This window comes from Aythya ferina (genome assembly GCF_964211825.1).
Source record: "Aythya ferina genome assembly, chromosome: 18".
Lineage (NCBI taxonomy): Eukaryota > Metazoa > Chordata > Aves > Anseriformes > Anatidae > Aythya > Aythya ferina.
This window is the reverse complement of record NC_140317.1, coordinates 5,207,952-5,226,528: the sequence shown is the minus strand read 5'-3', so window position 1 is coordinate 5,226,528 and position 18,577 is coordinate 5,207,952. Positions and strand designations below refer to the sequence as shown.

Here is an 18,577-nt window from a genome sequence, read left to right as displayed (position 1 = left end):
GTTTTAACTGCTCTTATCAAGTAGAAGTTGGCCTGATGGCTCCCCCTCAGCTGCTCTTCCTAACTCATGACAGCCACACAGCTGTGGTTTTGGCTGAATATACTTTAAAGGACCTACTTCCTCTGTTTTCTAAAAGAAGAAAAAACATGGGGAGAAAGAGAGAAAAAGAAGAGAGAACCAGGGACCCTAAGTAGGATTTAAGTCTTTTTCAGTTACAATTTTAGCACTAGTATACAAATGAGCAGCCACGCACCCAAGAGGCTTTTTGTTCATCTTTCTGGCCTCCCTTGTTTTTTTGTTCTCCCCACAAAGCATTGCCACTGCTCCTGATGCTTTTTCCTCTTCTGTTTGCTTATCTTGCTTTCATAACATTCTGTGTTCTCTATTCTTTTCCACTCCATACTGTGGAAGATGCAACCACAACCATCTTTTAATCAACATACTTCATGCTTTCTCCCAGGCCAGATTCAATTGCTCCCAATTACCAACAGGGAAGTACGCTTCAAACCCACTTTGGCTGTAAGTTTAAAACAAAGCTGTCTATGAACTGTATGTAAAGTGTCAAGGAAAAGAGAACACATTAGGTAAAAAATACACAAGGGAAAGAGGAAACCATCAAAACACATCTCCCGTACTTGGTACACCATCTCACGTTTGTGTGTTTCACAGCACCTAGCAAACAGTGCCCAGTTAGTACTTAGCAACACAAAGAACTGTTGAGTAAGAAAATGATAGCAAAACTTAATACTCACAGCCATAATCAACTCAAAAGGGTGTTTATACACCCGCACGGGAGACTGGTACTTCTGCACCATTGTTGCGGTTACTATGGTCAACTCAAACCTGAAAAAGAAATGTTTAAAAGTCATTCATCAAACACAGGAAGCCAGTTTTAATCCTCAGACAACTATTTTGAGTGTGATATCATGCTTGCAGTTCTATCCGCAACTCCATGAAGACCTTTTTTTTTTTTTAATGAAGCAACGGGTCTCTGAAAAGCTATGTGTATTTTTGTCAGAAATGACTCGTTATAATTTCTTCCAAAAAAAGACTTGAAATTAGCACATTTTCAGTCCAGTTTTAGTAACAAGCCTTCAACAGACTTTATGACTATTCATCTGGGTGGTGAGACTTCCTGCACTGCTGCTGAGAACCAAACATTAGCACATACAAGCCAAAGGCAGAAAAGCTTTGCCTGGTTCCCCAGCACAGTAATTGGGCTGCTTATGGCTCATTCTGAATTGGGATTAGTTAAAAAAAAAAAAAAAAAAAAAAAAGTTTTAAAATACTCCAAACTTTAAAAGCCCTCACTTTCAGAAATAATAAAAAAAATATTACAGCAAACTAAGACAATGCATTCTTACATCACTTCCAAATCAAAATAACCAGGATTTTTTATCACAGAGGCTTAAGAAATAGCTGGGGAGGAAGCAAACCTTAGAGCAACTACAGATATTCCAACATCACCAGAAAGAAATTCACCAGCGAACCGAACAGGAGCTCCTCCAGCAGCGTTATATCTGCTTACCCCAGCAAAGTGTTTGACCCAAACTTTCTTGAAGGCAATTACATTTATTGAAAAATACTGGCAGCCGCACTTGCAGATGAAAACTCTGGCTGCTAGCCAGCCTAATTTTAGCAAGAAATGGCTTTATTACAATAAGTTAATTTTGCTTTCTTCTTTTTTCCCACTTTTTTTTTTTTTTTATTTTTCGAGCGCGTTCTCACATTATCTACAGCACTTCTGGAAGGAGTTACCAACTCGGAGCGCCGAGCACCGGCACCGCAGCTCCTCGGAAACCCACCAAACCCCGGACTCCCAGGAAATTTAAGGAATTTCCCCGCGCCTGACCCCATCTTCCAACACCCCCCTGAAGCAGCAGCAAAGCCCAGCACCCTGCCAAAGCCTCGAGCAAACAAAGAGCCCAGCACCTGCAGCGGGCTGAGGTGCCCGGGGGAAGGGGGGGTGGCTCGGGGCTGCCCCCGGTAACGGCCCGGAGGGTGCTGGGGGAGGACAAGGGGGGGCTGAGGGGACTGAAAAGGGGCTGGAGGGGATGGAGGAGAGAGGGAAGGGAACAAGGAGAGGGGCTGAGGGGGGACAGAGGGGGAACAGAGGGGGGGCTGAGGGAAGGGAGCTGGGCGTGGGGCTGAGGTGGGCGGGAGGTGGTTGAGGGGGACGGGGGCTGAGGGAGCACAAAGGGGGTCGGGAGGTGGCTGAGGGGGAACAGGGGGGTGAGAGGGGCTGAGGGGGACCGGGGCTGAAGGGACAGAAGGGGACTGAGGGAAGGAGGTGGACGGAAGGTGGCTGTGAGGGACGGCTGAGGGGACCGGGGAGCGACTGAGGGAGGACTGGAGGTGGCTGGGGGGTATTAGAGGTGTCTGAGGAGGCTGAGGGGACCGGGGGGTGGCCGCGGGACCGCGCCGAGGGCCGCCTTACCGCCTCGCCGCCCGCCGCGCTCTGCCCTCCTCATGCCGGCGCGGGGCAGCGCCGCCGCCGGTTCCGGCGGGGGAGGGGCGGGGGCGCCGCCGCCTGTTGTTACTGGTGACGGGGCGGGCGGGGGGGAGGGAGCACTGCGCATGCGCGCCCGGCCTTACGATGGGAGGGGGGGGGAGGAGGAGGAAGGCGGGCGCCGTCTCCCCGCGCGGCCGTTTGCGCATGCGCAGTGTGTGAGGGGAGTGTGGTCGCTGAGGGGCTGTGGTCGCCCCCCCCCCCCCCCCCCCCACTCAGCCTCCCTCAGCCCAAGCTCGGTGTTAAACCCTTCAGTTCTGCCCTCATTGCGAGGCTTCAGCTGATAATGTTTAATAATGTCCCTCACAAAGGCACGGCTGTGGCTCTGCCGAGCTCCTTATCGTTATCTGCGGCTCCTCAGGGCTTCGAAGCGGGGCAGAGTGCCTCAGGAGGGAGGGGAGAGGTTCGGGGTGAGGCAGGGCGGTGGGACACCGAGAGCTGTGCTGGGTGTGAGGGGACAGGGTAATGGGACAGGGCGTGGGGCAGCACTGCTGGGGTCACCAGTCACTGTGGGGTGACCTGACGGGGGGAACAAGTGGGGAAAAAACTGACCTGAAAGCCTGCCTGAGGCTTGAAGTGGTGAAGAGCTCCAAGAAGGGAGAGAAACTGTCCCAAAAACCTGGAAGGGCTGAAAGAGGTGTGAGAAATGGTCCCAACAGACTGCCCAGAGCTTGAAATGGCAAAGGACTGAAAGAGGGGTGACAAATGGTCTGGAAAGCCTGTCCAGGGCCTTGAAATGATGGAGGACTAGCAGCAGGGTGAGAAACTCCCAAAACCTTGCTTGGGACTTGAAATGGCAAAGGACTGAAGCCTAGCATCTTCTAGGTATTTTCTCAGGGCAAGCACTGTACCATTTTAGTAGAGATAACAGCGGCCCTGTTTGGGTTCATCACCTGAGGAGGAGCAGAAGCTGTCCTGGGACCTGGAGGCAGACAGGGCACAGCCCTGCCAGTGCTGTGGGAGCACAGAACCAGGCCTCCAACACGCCTGAGCCGCCACCTGCCTCGCTCTGCTGTCCCCAGGCAGCCGTCACCCAGCCCAGGATGCCTCACAGCTCCACGTGTCCAAACGACAAGCTCTGCTGTCTTAATCCATGTCTGACACAGCCATAACATGATGTACTGAAAGCAGGAAATACAGCCGTGTTTTGTCCTGTACCAGTGTGTTACAAGCTGTTAAAATAAGGACTTGAAAATTAGGGGCAAACAGTTCTGTTCCCTTCTATGACTCCATCAAGGCGATGATTTCGCCCTGAATATGTTTTATTATTACTTGCTTGCCTCAAAAAATAAATCCGGCCACTAAAATTTAGAGTCATTATCCTGTCCTGTTGGTGCAATTATTTCTCTAGGAAGGCTGAATTTGTGGTAGCTATTAAGTAGTGAATCAGCTACGGTACTTTCTTACACAAAGCATGTGTCTTAAAGTTAGTCAAGAAAGGTCTGTTGTCTGATCTGAAACTAGTCCTTACAAGTAGTTCTTTAACGTGTTGAGAAATTGTGTCTCTAAATCTGGTTTCTCTCGTGGCACTTGGCCAGTCCCATTCGTATAACCAAAGTTAGCTAGTTAATCTAGTAATTTCATAATTAGATTTAGGTACCTGATTGATATTCCCTGCCATTACGCCTGCAACATCCTTTTCCTGCTCCGAAGGCCTGAGATATAATCCTATCAGTATAGCAGGGTGAGGAATGTACGCCCACTCAGATTCCTCTTTGTTCGTAATGCTTCTCCCTGTACAGTCTGGGAAATCTTATTAACCGCCTCTATTTCATTTAACCAAATAGCCGTATAACCTGAAAAGCTTCGTTAAGGCTCCTAAAGGCATTTGGAGTTTATTGATAAGGTGAAGACATTATCAGTGCATCATATAATGTTTAAGTCAGTCGTAGTAGGTGTCTTGCCTCTCTTCTGTAGCAATAATCTTAACGAGATAGACACAGCAGAGGAGAGCAGTATGTTTTAAAATGTTTCTATTATTGTTCATATTCCTGATTCGTCTTCTCTTATGGAAGCTCCAGCAGTGCATCATTAGGAGTGTAAATAAATGAATAAGTGGGTGAAATGTTTAAGGAATGCTGTGAGGGGTGATAAAAATTTAATCCCAAAGGACACAGGCTGAAAGTGCAAACTGGTATTTTCAGAAAATAAGGAATGCAGCATGCTAGAAATGGAGGGAATATGGGCCTTGTGGAGGTTATGCAAGGTCAGTCACTCCCCACCACGTGAACACTTTTCCTGGGTTTCATTCCTTCACGTTACAAAGTCTGGTTGCACAACTCAAAGCCCAGTCATTTATCCTGTTTCAGGCAATATTCCCATGGAAATTAGTTTGAACCATCGGCAGCCAATCCCTTATTACTAATAACAGCTAAGTTAATGTGCAATTGCCTGGGAGCAGCACGGGGCTGATGTGTACACAAAAAGACTCAAAATGCCTCTGGGCCTTTCTGTAGCTGGGTGCAAGCCCGTGGAATTCAGCCAGCAGGGACTCGCTGTGTTCCCTTTCATTTGCATCCCAGAGAGTCCTAATAAAAGTGGAGCGGTCATTGCTTCTTACTGTCCAGCAGGTCTCATCTTCACAGCTTTTGTACGAAGGGGTTGTTAGGAGTTCTCAGCAAGACAGGGCACGCATTCATTGAATTTGTGGCTGCTAAGCAGTAAGCATATTAAGGAATGTGAAAGAAGGGATGAGATTTTGAGTTCAGATATAAGGAAGATCTTCCAGAGTCGTTCCCTAATAAATCAACTCTGTCTGACTCAATGGAATTTTTTTCTGTTCCACTGGCTAAATTGAAATAAATGTCCTCTTCCTAAACATCTAAAGCCATGAAAAAGCTCCCAGATGATAATGTTTCCAGATAAAATAAGCAGGATAGCTGACAGGCAGTTAGTAGGACAGAGTTGCGCCCTGCAGGCATGCGATTCTGGTTTACACACACTTCTTATTAGGCACAGTTATATGCACTTAACTAGGTGTCACAATTCTCTCTTTCCTTTGTCAGTCTAGGAAGCAATACCTGGTGGTGGGGCTGGCTCTCAGCTGGTCTGAATTCCTTTGCTCTAAGAACCAAAGCAGCTGTGACATCCCAGCTGGGTCCTCCAGACATAGGGGAACGTGCTTCTCTGGGTTTATTTTTGAAAGCTCAACCTGGGGAAATGTTGCACACGCATCTCTGGAGATCCTCAAGCCCTTTGTAAAGTCAGGGAACATACTAATAATCCCAACGTGCAGACAGAAATATTCAGGCTCAAAGTGCTACACAAAAACTCATGCAGAGGGTCAGTGTCAGAAGGCAGCGCAGAGCTCTGTGCTTCCAGGGGGATGCCCTTATTCCCCCGTGCTGCTGCCTTTGCCCTTTGTGGTACTTTTCCACCATTGACAAGACTGGGAACAGGGCAAAACGTGCCTGGACTGATCTGTGTTCAGAGAGACGATGGTAATGTAAGAAACCTAAAAGACATTAAACTCTTGCGCAGAGATGTTCATCCAGGATTAAGCTGGCCTTAGCTTACAGTAGTTTAGCGCAGTATAGATGAGGGTGTCACTTCTATACCATTATTCGATTTTTCTGAGCTTTCCCATGTGTCACAGTGTGGAAGAGCCTTAAATGAACTTGTAGCCTGGAGCCCTTTGTGATTTGGTGTCACAAACAGACAGAAATGTGTTTTTTCCTGTCTTCCGAAGTGACTGATGGGGAAATTGAATTGCAGGCTGGGAGCTGGCCAGGGACACCAGCTGCCAGCGCCTGGGCTCCAGCAGCTGACATCAGAGCCCGGATACCAATGACATTAACAGCTACGTAGGCAAGCGTTCCCAAACAGGACTAAGTTCTGATTCATAAAATACGTGAATCAGGATGAGCACGTGGAAAGCACCCACAGCCTCTCCTGCGAAGCCCGTAACTGTGCAGCGCTTCCTGCGTGCTTCCCCCACCTGTGAGCAGGGCAGTGCTAAAGCCAAGGTGGGCAGCCGGAAGGCTGCTGGCACTGCGATGATTAAATCATGAGGAGAGCTAACAGCATCAAATCCAACACTCGTTTCAGCGCAGGAAATGGGTTAGCAACACGCAGGATGCTTGTAACACCCAGGTTGACAGCACAGCCTTCTTGGGGGAGCGTGGGGAGAGAGGGGACGCTCTTTGGGGCCCTCCCAAAATTATTTTATCCCTGAGACCTCAGGAGGTGGCACAGGAAAACCAAACTGCCTCAAGGAACATGGCCCCCTCCCCTTCTCTTTTTTTCAGCATAAAGGGAAAAACCACTTGGATGATAACGTATTTGCCGGGGTATTTTACTATCGGTGAGGCTGCTGCCATGCACGTGGTACAGGAAGCTGGGACTGCAATCAAGGGAGGCTTTACTGGGCTTTGGGGAATGCTTTACTTTCCTGAAGTGCCTTTGGAAGTGCTACTCGTGCCCATCTGCCGCTTCCTAGCAGCCTTCTGGTACTAGCCTTGCAGGGAGGCTCCTGGTACCAGTCGACTCTCGAAGTGCCTTAAAGGACTGCCTGGAACTCATCTAGTCATTAACGACACTTTTCAGTCCTTAGAAAAAACGCCAGCGTTGACTAAGAGGCATTGCTAACGCAGAGCTGAGTACATTTCCCATAAAAATAAAAACAAAGCCGTTTACTATCCCTCCTTCAAATCAGTCTGACAGCACAAACACTCTCAGCTGCTTTAACAAGCACTGAATGAGCCGCTGGGCTGTTCGCTAGCTAGACGCTTTGTCTTTATTTGCCTGTAAAATACTGGGATTTTTCTTTTTCCCTTTTATAATACCAGGGGATTAATAAGAAACAATTGCTGGTTGTTAAAGCATTCCACAAACTTTCACTGACTGCACCAGTACTCGGCCCCTCCAACAGGAGCTCCCTCAGGACGAGCCTTCTCTGTGGGTGCTGCTCTGCTGGTACAGAAGAGCTCATTTCTGTATTGCCTATTCCCAAGCCTCAAGGAAAATGTAACGTATTACGAGGCACTTCCCCACCAAAATAACCACCAGCACAGCTATTCCAGGGTTTATTTTTTAAATCACGCTCCTAAGTGTAATAGCTAAAGCAGCTCAATCTGTCCCTGGATCGGGCCTCTGCTGGCAGCCTCCATCCAAGCATCTCTGAGAAAACACTTGAGAAACACGAGCCTCGTGACGCTGCTCGCAGGCCACGGAACTGCTGCTTATCTCCTCTGATCAGCACAATTCTTTGCATGAATTCCGCCACCGTATCCAAGGCGATCTCATTATTTGCTGTACACGCTCGATCTGCTTGCTGATTTCTTTTTCCTTGTCACAGGGGAGGAACCTTCCTGTGCTCCACAGGCGTGCCTGTGGCTGGGGATGAAAGAAAGCCAGCAAGATGCATCAAAATGCCCCCACTTGCTGCAGCAGCAGCCTGAATGGGAGCACGGTGCAGACAGATGTCCCTTATAGCTGAACTGCCCATGTCACCGGCCCCAGCATCTTCCACGTCCTACAAAGTGTGGGTCCTGCTGAGCAGAAGCATCTGGGGAGCTGCTCTGCCCCTCCTCACGTGGCTGCAGCACGGATCTGTCTCGGCCTTGAGAACCCACTGGCTGCCTTGCCGCCCGGGAATTAATTTTGGCTAATGTGCCGCGTGATGGGAAGCCACGTTTGCAGCCTCTCTGCTAGACGGGAGCGAGCAGAGATCGATGGCATCCTCCGCCCCTGGCTAAGAAGACTGAGAGCAGAGCTGTGCTGAAGGGACACCCGGCCTCGGCTCTGTAGGGATGAGAGATGAAATATTTAACGCCTCGCGGCTCCTGTAGCTGTCAGCGTGGGGAAGGAGGAGCAGGAGCAGAGAGGGAAGAGGTGGAATTGCCTTCTGGGCATAGCACCGGCTCCGCAACCCCTGTGCAAGTGGGATGAGGAGTTTTTGGGAGGGCAGCTTCCAAATGGCATCCTCAAAATAACTTGGTTTCATGAAGGGAACAGTCTCCAGCACAGGAAGCCTGTTTGCAGCCGTGGTTTCAAGCTGGTAGCTACAGACTGACGCGTGGCCACTGAGTAGTTCAGATTAGCTAATGAACAGCTGCTCGTTTTATTTGCTTTTGAGCAATAAAATTTAGTCGAGACTCAGAAATGAGTCTCAATGAAAGGAGCCCGTATGCCCCAGGCCACCCCCAGGGCAGAGCCTGGAAACACAGCCCGACATCCTGCTGTGTGTACACTGCAAGCCAGGAGCTCTGCAGGAGCCTGCCCCGAAACCAGGGCTGGCAAATCCCCATTTTGTATCCCAATCCACAGAAGAGGACACTTTTGGGGCAGCTGTGAGCAGCCGTGTGCCTTCCCTCCTCGCTGTGACCCCATCCAGCACGGGCAGCGACACACGGAGAGCTACATGAGACTGCAAAACCCCATCAGCACGGGGATGGAAGCTGCACCACCACGGCACAGCTCAAACCGGCCCAGGAGGAGGTTTTAAACACAGGCAAGCAAACTGCTGAAATAAAACCACCCAGCCCACCACGGCTGCTGCACCGTGCCATGGGAACGATGCTGTGCATACGATCAGATTTAGGACGCAAGCAGCCTGAGGGTCTTTTTACATTTGGCTTGAAAAGGCTAAAAATAGCACCCAAATCACACTTTTTTTTTTTTTCTTCTTTGCTTTGCCACCTCCTCCCCCTGTCCCTGTTCCATGCAAAGCAGGATTTGGGATCCGAGGCCCGGTAATTAGACTCCAGCCCAGCAACTGCAAGAGGAACAGCTGGAAGTGTTATTTTTGCAGGTTATTAATTGACTCCATAAGAGAAAAAAATGAAAAAGAGCCCAGCAAACCCAGAGCCAGCAAGCCACAGCCCATAGCCACATGACAAGGTCTTAACGACATAAAAAAGATAAAATAAAAGAGCGAGCCCGGTATCCTAAAGCCGATTAGTTATAGCAATTTCTCCGAAGCTAAATATAGAAAAAAAAATCCTCCCCCATCTTCAGCTCTGTTGGCAGAGATCAGAAAGCACGAGGAAGGAGGTAGAGATAAATTTCATTTTTCACTTAACCTCCTTATCGGCTGCAGAGGAAAACTGCTGCTTTGGTGACGCTCCCAGCCCCAAAAAGCAGATTTCTGGGCCAGTTACAGCCCTTCCCCAGAGCATGGGCAGCTGTGGAGCTGTTTTGAGCCCTGCCATCATGGGTAGGGGTGCAAAGCAGGGACCCTCCTGTGGCAGCATTAACGTAGCCCTCCTCTGGACACTGAGAGCCAGCAAGGTCCTGTCCCCAGTGCTGCTGTAGCCTCTTTCACCAAGACTCAGGTTGAACTAAAAATCAGCCACCACCGTAGAGCCGAGGCGAGGCAGCCCCTCTTGCAGGTCACGTACGAGCTGTCCCTGAGCTGTATGGAGAGGATGGTGAGGAACATCGTGCCCAAGCACCTCCTGTGATGACAGAGAGGTGGCAGCAGGTCCTGTTGTCCTGTCACCACCCAGAACCCAGACAAGTGGGCAGCGAGCACGCTGCCACGAGCTGCGTGTCCCCATGTCCCCACTCAGGGGCTCGCACGTTGCTCGTGCACCCGGTGCCCTGGCAGGACCACGTCTCCCCAGGCGTGTTTCCCTAGTGAGGCTCGGTACGTGCCACCTGGGCTGCCATCACGCCTCTCCACAAGCTCCGAAGTGGTGCTTGCACAAGGACAGACGGCGCTTTGGGGGCAGCAGAAGGAAAGGAGATTTCTCCAAAGGTGTTGGAGCCGCAGGTGAGCTCCCTGCAAGCAGCCTGGGCTGGGCCCTGCCCCTCTGCAGAAGCTCCTGCCTGCCCCAGGACGGGGAGCGGAGAGCAAAGCTCCTGGAGCTGGCTGAAGGACAGGGACGTTCCCTTCCCAGCTGCTCCAGCCTTGCCCACACAGCCGGTGGGATGGATCCGTGCAGCTAACGATGCGACGTGATTAGTAAACAAACGATGTGCTCGCACCGGGAGGAAAAAGAGAGGAAGGGAGGAGGAAGGCAAGGGAACAAGGCACATAGAGGATAGGAGCATGCAGCAGGGAGCTCTTTAAAAATCTGCTGAGGAAGGCACTTGCACAGCACATGGTTTGGTCAGATCAATGAAGCTGCAGAGCGGCTTGCTGCTGGCAGGCACACAAATCCACTTTCTAATGAAATTTACAGCAAGTGGAATTTAGGTCACTACTCGGAAGCATTCAGTTTATTCCAGGCAGCTTTTTAAATATTTAAGGAATAGCTGTCAAATTAAGCCTGAGCACCTCTGGCTGGAAGGTCCAACTTGGAGCCACTGCCGCTTTCATAGCTAGAGCTTAAAAAAAAACATTTTGTAAAGCTTCCTTCAGTTGCCCTCTGACATTATCACAGCACGGTGACTGACACCAGGCTGGCTCCTGCCACCCAGCAGTGCTCGTGCTGCACCCAGCTCTGCTCCCCAGAGCTCAGCCTGGCCTCGACCCCTAAGATGAGACCTGGGTGGGCAACGAGCCCTCCCTGCAGCTCATTCTCTCCCTCTTTAAGTGCTGCTGAGGGAAGAGCAGTGCTGCAGCCAGACCCAGAGACTGAGAGCAGCTCTCCGGGGAGCAGCTGGAAGCAAGCTCTTAGCAGAGGGGGTCCTTAGCTAAGGGCTGAGTGATGCTCAGTGGGAAGGAGCCGGCCTGGAGCTGTGCTTGCTAACACTCCCCCGATGTGTCCTAAGAGAGCAGCCGAGGCTCCCTGATGGGCGATGGAGGGAGGAGAGGTGGGAACCAGGCGGTGCTGTGGCTGCTTGAGCAGCAGAAGCAACCCCAGCCCCTGCTCTCCACGCACTCAATTCCTTTGAGTTTCTTTTTCTGAGATGCAAAGTTCAGCAGTTTGCATAACACACCGATAGCATTAACCGATTCCTGTCCCAGCTCAAGGTCCAGCTCCCCAGGCACAGACCTCTTGCATTTTCCTACGTGCACACAGGCAGGAGACGAGGTGGAAGCTGCTCCCCTTCCCTGGGGCCCAGCTTCCCTCCTCCAGCACAGGCTGTCTGGAGCAGAGGTAGCGCACAAGTGCCTGTACAGACACCTCTTCCTCTTTTTGACTGATTCGGTGCTTGTGCACATAAATATCAATTTTACACTCAGCCGCCGGAGGCTTTGCTTGGCTGGCTGACGGCACTGGCTGCCGCCCTGCCGCTGGCTTTGCACCAGGACCTGGCCCCGAGGATGCAGCCGGTCCCTGTCCCACCTCACAGCGTCCCTGCTGGGCTCCAGGCTGGGTCAAGCATGCAGGAACGTGGCTGCTGGCACCGCCGTTGTATGGCCCCACGTTTTGGGGAAGCAGCGGTCACGTCCCTCTGCCCCTTGATGGCCAAGGCTGTGCACGGGGAGGGCTGCGGCTGCATTTGCCCTCCAGTCAATCCCCAGGGGTGCCGTTCACCCAGGCTGTGGTGTTGGCTCCATGGGGGAGAAAAACATCATCCTGAGACAGGGAAACCTCCCACTGGCACAGCACACAGCTAAACAAAGGCAGGCGGCAGGTGCCTCTCTGCCCTTCACACCCATTGCCCTCACACATTTTTATGACAGCTTGGCCAAGCACAGCTTTTCTATCCCACAGGAGATCCCAGCACTGAAAAATTCAAGTCAGGCCAAATTCAGATTTCTTTTTTTCCCTCTGGAAACTTTAAAGAAGGAAGAAGCTGTAGTTCTAGAGCACTGGGATCAGGATCAGGGACTCTAAAACCCCACAGCATCCTGACATGCCAGCACCCCAACCCTGCAGTACCCAGGCAGTGTCCTTCACCTTGGGGATACAGGAGACAGACCAGGGCTCTGCAGCCTGGATTTGCTATTTAAGAGGAGAACCATCATCCTACCAATGAAAACAATCCCCTAAAACCTGCCTGGGGGGCTGAGGACATCCCTGAGCCCAGCCTTTGGGAAGCACGGAGGACCTGCACTGTTTGCTCCAGCCAAACAAAAGCCATTGGGCTCACAGCCAGCTTTGCTGAGGGCAGCCTGGCAGCACGTGCCCCTTCTCCAAGACTGATTGTTCTCCTTTTCCATTTCACAGATCCCAACCAGCTCCCACTAGTCTGAAAAGACAACGAACGTGGCAGCTCTGGCCCAGGAGGTCATACAGACAAGCACAAATCTCATCAGGCCACGCTGGAGGGTGGCAGAGCTGTTGTGGCACTATCAGCTATCGCCGGTGTCTGCGAGAAGGTACTGCCTGCCTTTCCTGCACCTGCAGCCAGATCTTTCCAGTAGAGACAGACCACGAGCTGACTCCAGGACTGCTGTGGTTCAGCAAACCCAGCAGTGACGCTCTCTGACCCTGCTGCAGGAGCTCAGCCTGCCCAGATCACCGCACCTTGCCTGCACAATGTCAGCTCCCTCTGCTTCTCCCAGTGCTTTCCAAGCACGAGGAGATCCCGGAGACATGAAATCACCAAGGATGCTGTCCCTGCAGAGCTACACCTGGAAGGCATCATTCCTATTTCTTGTCCGCACACAAAACACCGTCCATGGTGTTGCTGTCACCCCAGCAGATCCAGCTGCAGCAGGGACATGGTTGTACCCCGTGTTCTTTCACTCACACTGATATTTCAGCTGTGTTGCTGTTGGGAAGAGCAGCTGGCTTTTGTAGGATTTGGCCCAGCACCTCCCCACAGCCATTTGGCATTCCCAGCTGTCACAGGGGTGAGCCAGAGCAGCCAGAGGAGGAACAGCACCTTGCTGAGCACCGGGTTAGAAACAATTTCCCTTTTGGATGAGCCCGGTGCTAATCCCATTAGGGGTTTACACATTTACCCCACCAGTGGGCAAAACTTCTGGGAAAACAGGACAGGGTTAAAACATATCCGTGTGATACCAACGCTTCACAACCAGGGTGTTTGCAGGCTCTGTCTTGGCATTGCATTCTCAGTTGCTATTTGAAAGGCTCACAGCAGCTGCAGGCTGTAGGACAACCCCACGGGTGTCCGACAAGCAAAACTGGGTGCATCCTCCTTCCCAGGGCACGAGAGGCTCCGGAGAGGGGACACAGGGAGGCAACACTCACTGCTCCCGACAGACGTAAGCCACCTTCACAATGCAGTTGGAGTCACTTCAGCCGATGAACAAGGAAGATGCTTCAGCATGATGAGCAGTTTCCAGAGCCCCAAACGCAGAACTGACTCATTCCCCCCCAAGTCAGTTGAGCTTTCCTCAATTGAATGCTGCTTGCAATCTCTAATCCACTTTCCATGTCAGCAGCAGAGGCCTCAGCAAACCGAGCATGGAAGCTGTGCCCTGCCTGTTAGTCAGCCCCAGGAGGATTTCACCAGAGCAGCACTGCCAGGGTCACTAACCAGCTCAGCTCTGCCCTCGGAAAAACCTGGGTAAGCTGGAAACCACACGTGGCAGTCGTGCACATGACTGTGACACAGCGTCTCCCAGCAGAAGCTGGGAAAAAGCATTTAAAAAAAAAAAAAAAAAAAAAAAAAAAAAAAGGAACAGAGTAACCAACTCCTTGCTGACCTACTCTGAATTCAAATCTCCAGAGTGCGCATTATCATTATTTTTTGCAGAAGGCACGAGGTCAAATAGATGTAAAGTTTCCTTTAAAACAAAGCAAAAGCAGAAAAGGCACTGCAGGACTGCCCTGCCTCCAGGCACTGCCTCGATTCCTCACCATCCGCAGGGGCATTCCTGTTAGCCCAGTGAGCACCAACACATTTCCACCACATCCCCATTGCTCCCCAGCAAGCCTCCACCCCAAAGCAGAGCTGGCAGCAGTAAGCAAAGGAACTGCTTCCCTCTCAAATGCAAAAAGCAAGCTTTAAGTGTCCCCAGACCCCATCCAGTACCAGCAGAGAGGAGCACACACTCAAGCTGCAGCAATTCAGAATTCTGAGATGGCCATCGCTCCTCCTGACACCTCTTTTCAAGCTCTCACTGCTCTAGCAAAGGCAGCACTGCTCAAGAACAGGGCCAGGCTTGGCTCTGCTCAGGAATTTGTCCCGCCCATGACACTTAGAGGCAAAATTTAGCAATGAAGAAGTTCTTTACTTGGCCAAGGAGCAGTGTGGCTGCTGCGGCACTGGGAAGAGGCTCCACCTGTGTCAGCTCAGCAGCCAGCGTGGTTTCACAACACACCAGCCTCAGGCTTGGCTTGGCGTGGGAATCTTGCAGATTCAGTGGAAATTCCCCCTACGAAAAGAATCCTAGAAGCTGGGCTCTTTGAAATACAAATACAAACTTACTGTTTGCTTAGCAAGGGCAGATTTTACAACTCAGATGAAAGGGAAGGGGACGTGGTGCTGTACGTGGTGCTGTACCAACGCAGAGCAGAGCTGCCTCCCCCGGGGTGCACGCGTGCATTGCCTGAGAGCACAAGAGGTTTCACGACGGCCGGGGCCGAGCATCACATGGGCTTCACGGCGAGTGCAGCTGATGGGTTACATAAAGCAGATGTAACCTGGGCTGCTGCCAACACAAAGAGCAGAGTTCTTCAGCTGGAACATAATCCTGCCACAGCCTTGCTGCTCGCGCATCCGATTAAAGGAAGTCTCCCAGTTCCAGGGAAATGCCACCGTTCTGCAGCCCTTCACACCCTCTAGTGGAAATCAGAGCTTGGCACACCAAGATGCTCAGATTCTTTCAGGAATACGTTAGTGACTGTCAAGATCGAATTACCCCCACAGATCCCTGAAGCACCACACCTAGAGAACACCATGCACCCCCAGCGTGACTGCCCTGGGCACAGGTGTCAGCACAGGAGAAGGTTTTATGTGCCTACCTGTCTACGTGCACGCTTCCAGGGAGTTAAAAACCTTTTTGTTTTGTTCACACATACTAGCAGGCATTAAATACGAAGACAGCCAGCTTGGAGAACTGGATTTTATTAATGTTTACCATCTACTTAGACAAAATTACCTTCTATAACCTGAAGAGACCACGCAGATATAACCAAAGGGAACTGCAAGGGCAGCACTCCCACCGTCACGCAGAGACCTTCAGTTCAGCCACCTGTAAAGAAACAACCAGGACATTGAAGCCGAACAAGCACACAGCAGGGAAAGCTGCACACAGATGTCAGAGCTGTTCGGTGCACATGCCAGGGCACCAGACCCAACAAGTGCCACCAACAGCTAGGGATCCCTCCCACAAATGGTTATGCTGCACGTTAATTGAAATAAAAAAATGCTTTATACTTTAAAAGTTAGTTGACAGGAAAGTCCTCAGTCAGAGTACTTTTAAAAAGGAATATTCTTCAAGCTTAGAAGATTTATTTCTTACTCATATCCAACTTACCCTCCTTTATTAGAAACCTGTCAAGTTTTAAATATAGCTATGTATTTATATATCTTTTGATTTAATGGATAAGTACAGCTCAATTTCCCAGTGCAGTAAAGATCAGGATATTTGCAACCACCCTATACAGGGCTCCATGCACTTTGACAGCCCATGTGGCAGAAAATACCAGTCTGTAACCCAGGAAGAGTGTGACATTAGTAAAAGGAAAGGGAAAAGCTTGTGTCAGTAATAACGAACAGTCAGTCTGCAGGGGTACAAAAGTGAAATGCTTTTTAACTGCAGTCTGACAACGTCAGACAGCTCTGTCTAGGTGAGTTCAGTGTTAGAAGACGAAGCAGACAGGGAGGATTGGCTGCAGATCCAAAGCACACAGCTTTGCCTCCAGCAAGCGGAGAGCACAGCTGAGCTCCCTTACCTCGGCCTGGGACAGGGCGCAGCCCCTGCAGCCTCTGTGGTGAGCAGGAACACCTACACAAGGAGCAGCGAGCGTTAAGCACAGCATTTTAGGGCACACCGCAAAGCTGTCATTTCTAAGCTTCAGATGAGAGCCTGGCACAAAAGCCCAGGAACCAACCAACCCCCCTCCCTCCCCCAGGTGCCACTGGAAAGCCCAACATCTTCCAGCCACCGTGCAGCTGAACCCAAGCACGATTGTCACGGTTGACTGAAGTCATTCAAAGGGCAGGAAATTCACCCTACACAGTCCAAAGGATCAAAAGGGGGGTGTTAAACTGCATCACCTCTGCAGCTTTACCTAAGGTACAGCAGTTGCTGTTAGGTGAGGCCTGCAGGAAGAAGCAATACCTTCTGCTTCCTGATAAGAGTCGATACAGGTGAGGAAAAAACATTAAGCTCTCATGCCCATCTGCTGAACACTGCACTAGGGAGCGCTCTGTTACACCTGCACGTGCCTTGCAAGCTTCAAGAGAGCTGCAGGTAGCCTGGCGGGCTGATAAAAGAGATGCAGTGAATCCAGGTTACTCCAAACACGTGCTCCTACTTACCCAGATGAAACAACCACTTTGCCACTGATGCCTGCCTTTTAAAACAGCAGTGCTTTTATCAGCTCAGAAGCTTACACAGGCTTTGGTTTCAACCCTGCTGCAGAAGAGGGCCTGACAAGCTGGACCTCTAAGCAGGACCTTCCCCAGGCACAGCCGGCCATGGCAGCTGCTCACACACGGGGCTGCTGGCAACTGGGCAGGATTTAACTGGAAAGCCTCCCAGCCTAGATCCCTGTTCAGCTCACTTACTGGAGAGTGGAGAACCAGACTTTTATTATCTCAGAACTGTGCTGTACTTGGCCTTCCCTGATGCCGGCCAGTTTTAGATACGAAAGCTATACTCTGAGTCTCCTTGTGTTACCAGGCAAGCTTCAAATGAAAGCCCAGAGGCTTCCCTGTTGGTCTTACACAAACAACTCCCAGCTCTAGCTAGTACACAGCAAGCTCAAAGGAGCCCCTTGAGACTGCTCATTGCCTCAGTAAAACAAAACAACCCCAAACTGACTGGCACAAAACATCCCGCAACGTTTTTTGAACAAAGAACATTACCCAGGCAGGGCGTTAGCTAAAGCTAGGGACCACTGCCGTGCACAGATCCACCTTCTCTGTATCAGCTCCACTGAAACACCTGAGAAAAGCAGCACACCACCCCCCAGATGTCTTTAAAATCCTTCCCCACAGCATTTTAACCTCGTAAAATGCCGAAAGCATATTAGTGCTGAGCACCTGATGGACACCAAAAAACAAAACACCACCAAAACAAAACAAAAAGTGCCTTGCTTTCTCTTGGAAAAGTATTTTTTTCTCCAGAAGCCCAGACCACTTTGGGGCCAGGGTCACAACCCAGGCCTGCAAGGACGCATGGCTGCCTTAGCTGGGACCTCAGCTGCACTCCTCAACTTGAGGAGAAAAGTCAAACTAAATAGAAGCTCAGATGTAACGGGAGAGCAAAGTACACAGCTTCCAGCAGAACCTCACAGGCTGTTCGAGTACAGAACCCTGCCTGCCAGCATTCCCTGCTACCTGGGAACTAAAGCTTGGGAATTCAGATAAATCAATAATTTATTCCTGTGATAAATCAAGGGAAAAAAAATAAAATATCAGCAGTGTATCTAAATTCTACCTTCCATGTCTGTAAAACTTGCCTGTGAAGGAAGGGCAACGCCACTTAACTCCACAATTTGATTCTTAAGCCAGGATGGTACAGGATAAAGAAAGGAATCCAGCGGCCATACAGGGACATCCGCCCGGCCGAGGGAAGGCTCGCACTGTGTGCAGTATCATACATGACCACCAAAATGCTGCATGGATGCTCACACCTGTTACTGCACGGGAGGAACCCCGGCGGGGAGCCCGCGGGGGGTTGATCTGGGGCGCGGGGCAGGCCGGTAGGCACGGGCTGAGAAGCAGCCGCCAGCGGTCGGCCCCAAGCCCCCCACACCCACCTGCAGCCCCCAGCCCACTCGAGGACAGCACGGGCCTGATTCCCCCTCACCTGAGGGACACGGGTGTCCCACGCAGACTCGGAGAGCTTCGGTCATGACTCAGGGCTGTGGTTCCTCCGGAGCTGCCCCCCAGCGCGGATCCTGCAACACACAGGGCTCAGGGAGAAGCTGCCTGAGCCCTCACCCCTTCCAGCCCCCCATTCTCTGACCCCCAGCCTCAACATAATCCCTCATCTTTCCCCCAGCCCCCACTGCCAACCCCAAACCCCAATGACCCCCCCAGCCCTGCATACCCTGAACCCCAACCCCCAATATAGCCCCCAAGCCCTCCCCCATCTTCCCCCCCACCCCCAGTTCTCCATAACCAACCCCCAGCCCCAGTACGACC

General features: G+C 51.2%; 1 protein-coding gene and 2 long non-coding RNA genes across 8 annotated transcripts in view; 1 reads left to right on the top strand and 2 right to left on the bottom strand.

Moving 5' to 3' along the window:
* The window catches only part of SEC14L1 (SEC14 like lipid binding 1), a 46,494-nt gene extending 43,984 nt beyond the window's left edge, over nt 1-2,510 (bottom strand). Inside the window, exons 1-2 of one of the 2 annotated variants that reach the window (XM_084492527.1) lie at nt 2,438-2,510; nt 753-843 (exon numbers count right to left, since the gene is read on the bottom strand). In XM_084492527.1, the coding sequence (XP_084348653.1) occupies nt 753-815 (63 nt within the window). In that variant the 5' untranslated portion in view covers nt 816-843; nt 2,438-2,510. Of the gene's footprint in view, nt 1-752; nt 844-1,528; nt 1,627-2,437 lie in introns of those variants that run through there. The other variant, XM_084492528.1, reaches the window with a different exon arrangement.
* LOC311421025 lies at nt 1,729-9,117 on the top strand. Its single transcript, XR_014684672.1, has 2 exons — nt 1,729-1,947; nt 7,806-9,117. It is a non-coding gene; the product is annotated as an uncharacterized lncRNA (long non-coding RNA).
* Nucleotides 9,118-11,291: 2,174 nt separating this feature from the next.
* On the bottom strand, nt 11,292-18,390 carry LOC311421024. Of its 5 annotated transcripts, none has more exons than XR_014684668.1 (5): nt 18,240-18,390; nt 16,156-16,208; nt 15,360-15,452; nt 14,762-14,909; nt 11,292-14,661 (listed from the first exon to the last, which is right to left on the bottom strand). It is a non-coding gene; the product is annotated as an uncharacterized lncRNA (long non-coding RNA). The 5 variants fall into 5 exon arrangements; XR_014684669.1 differs by having other exon boundaries at nt 11,292-14,647; XR_014684670.1 differs by having other exon boundaries at nt 11,292-14,633.
* Between the last annotated feature and the right edge of the window lie 187 nt (nt 18,391-18,577).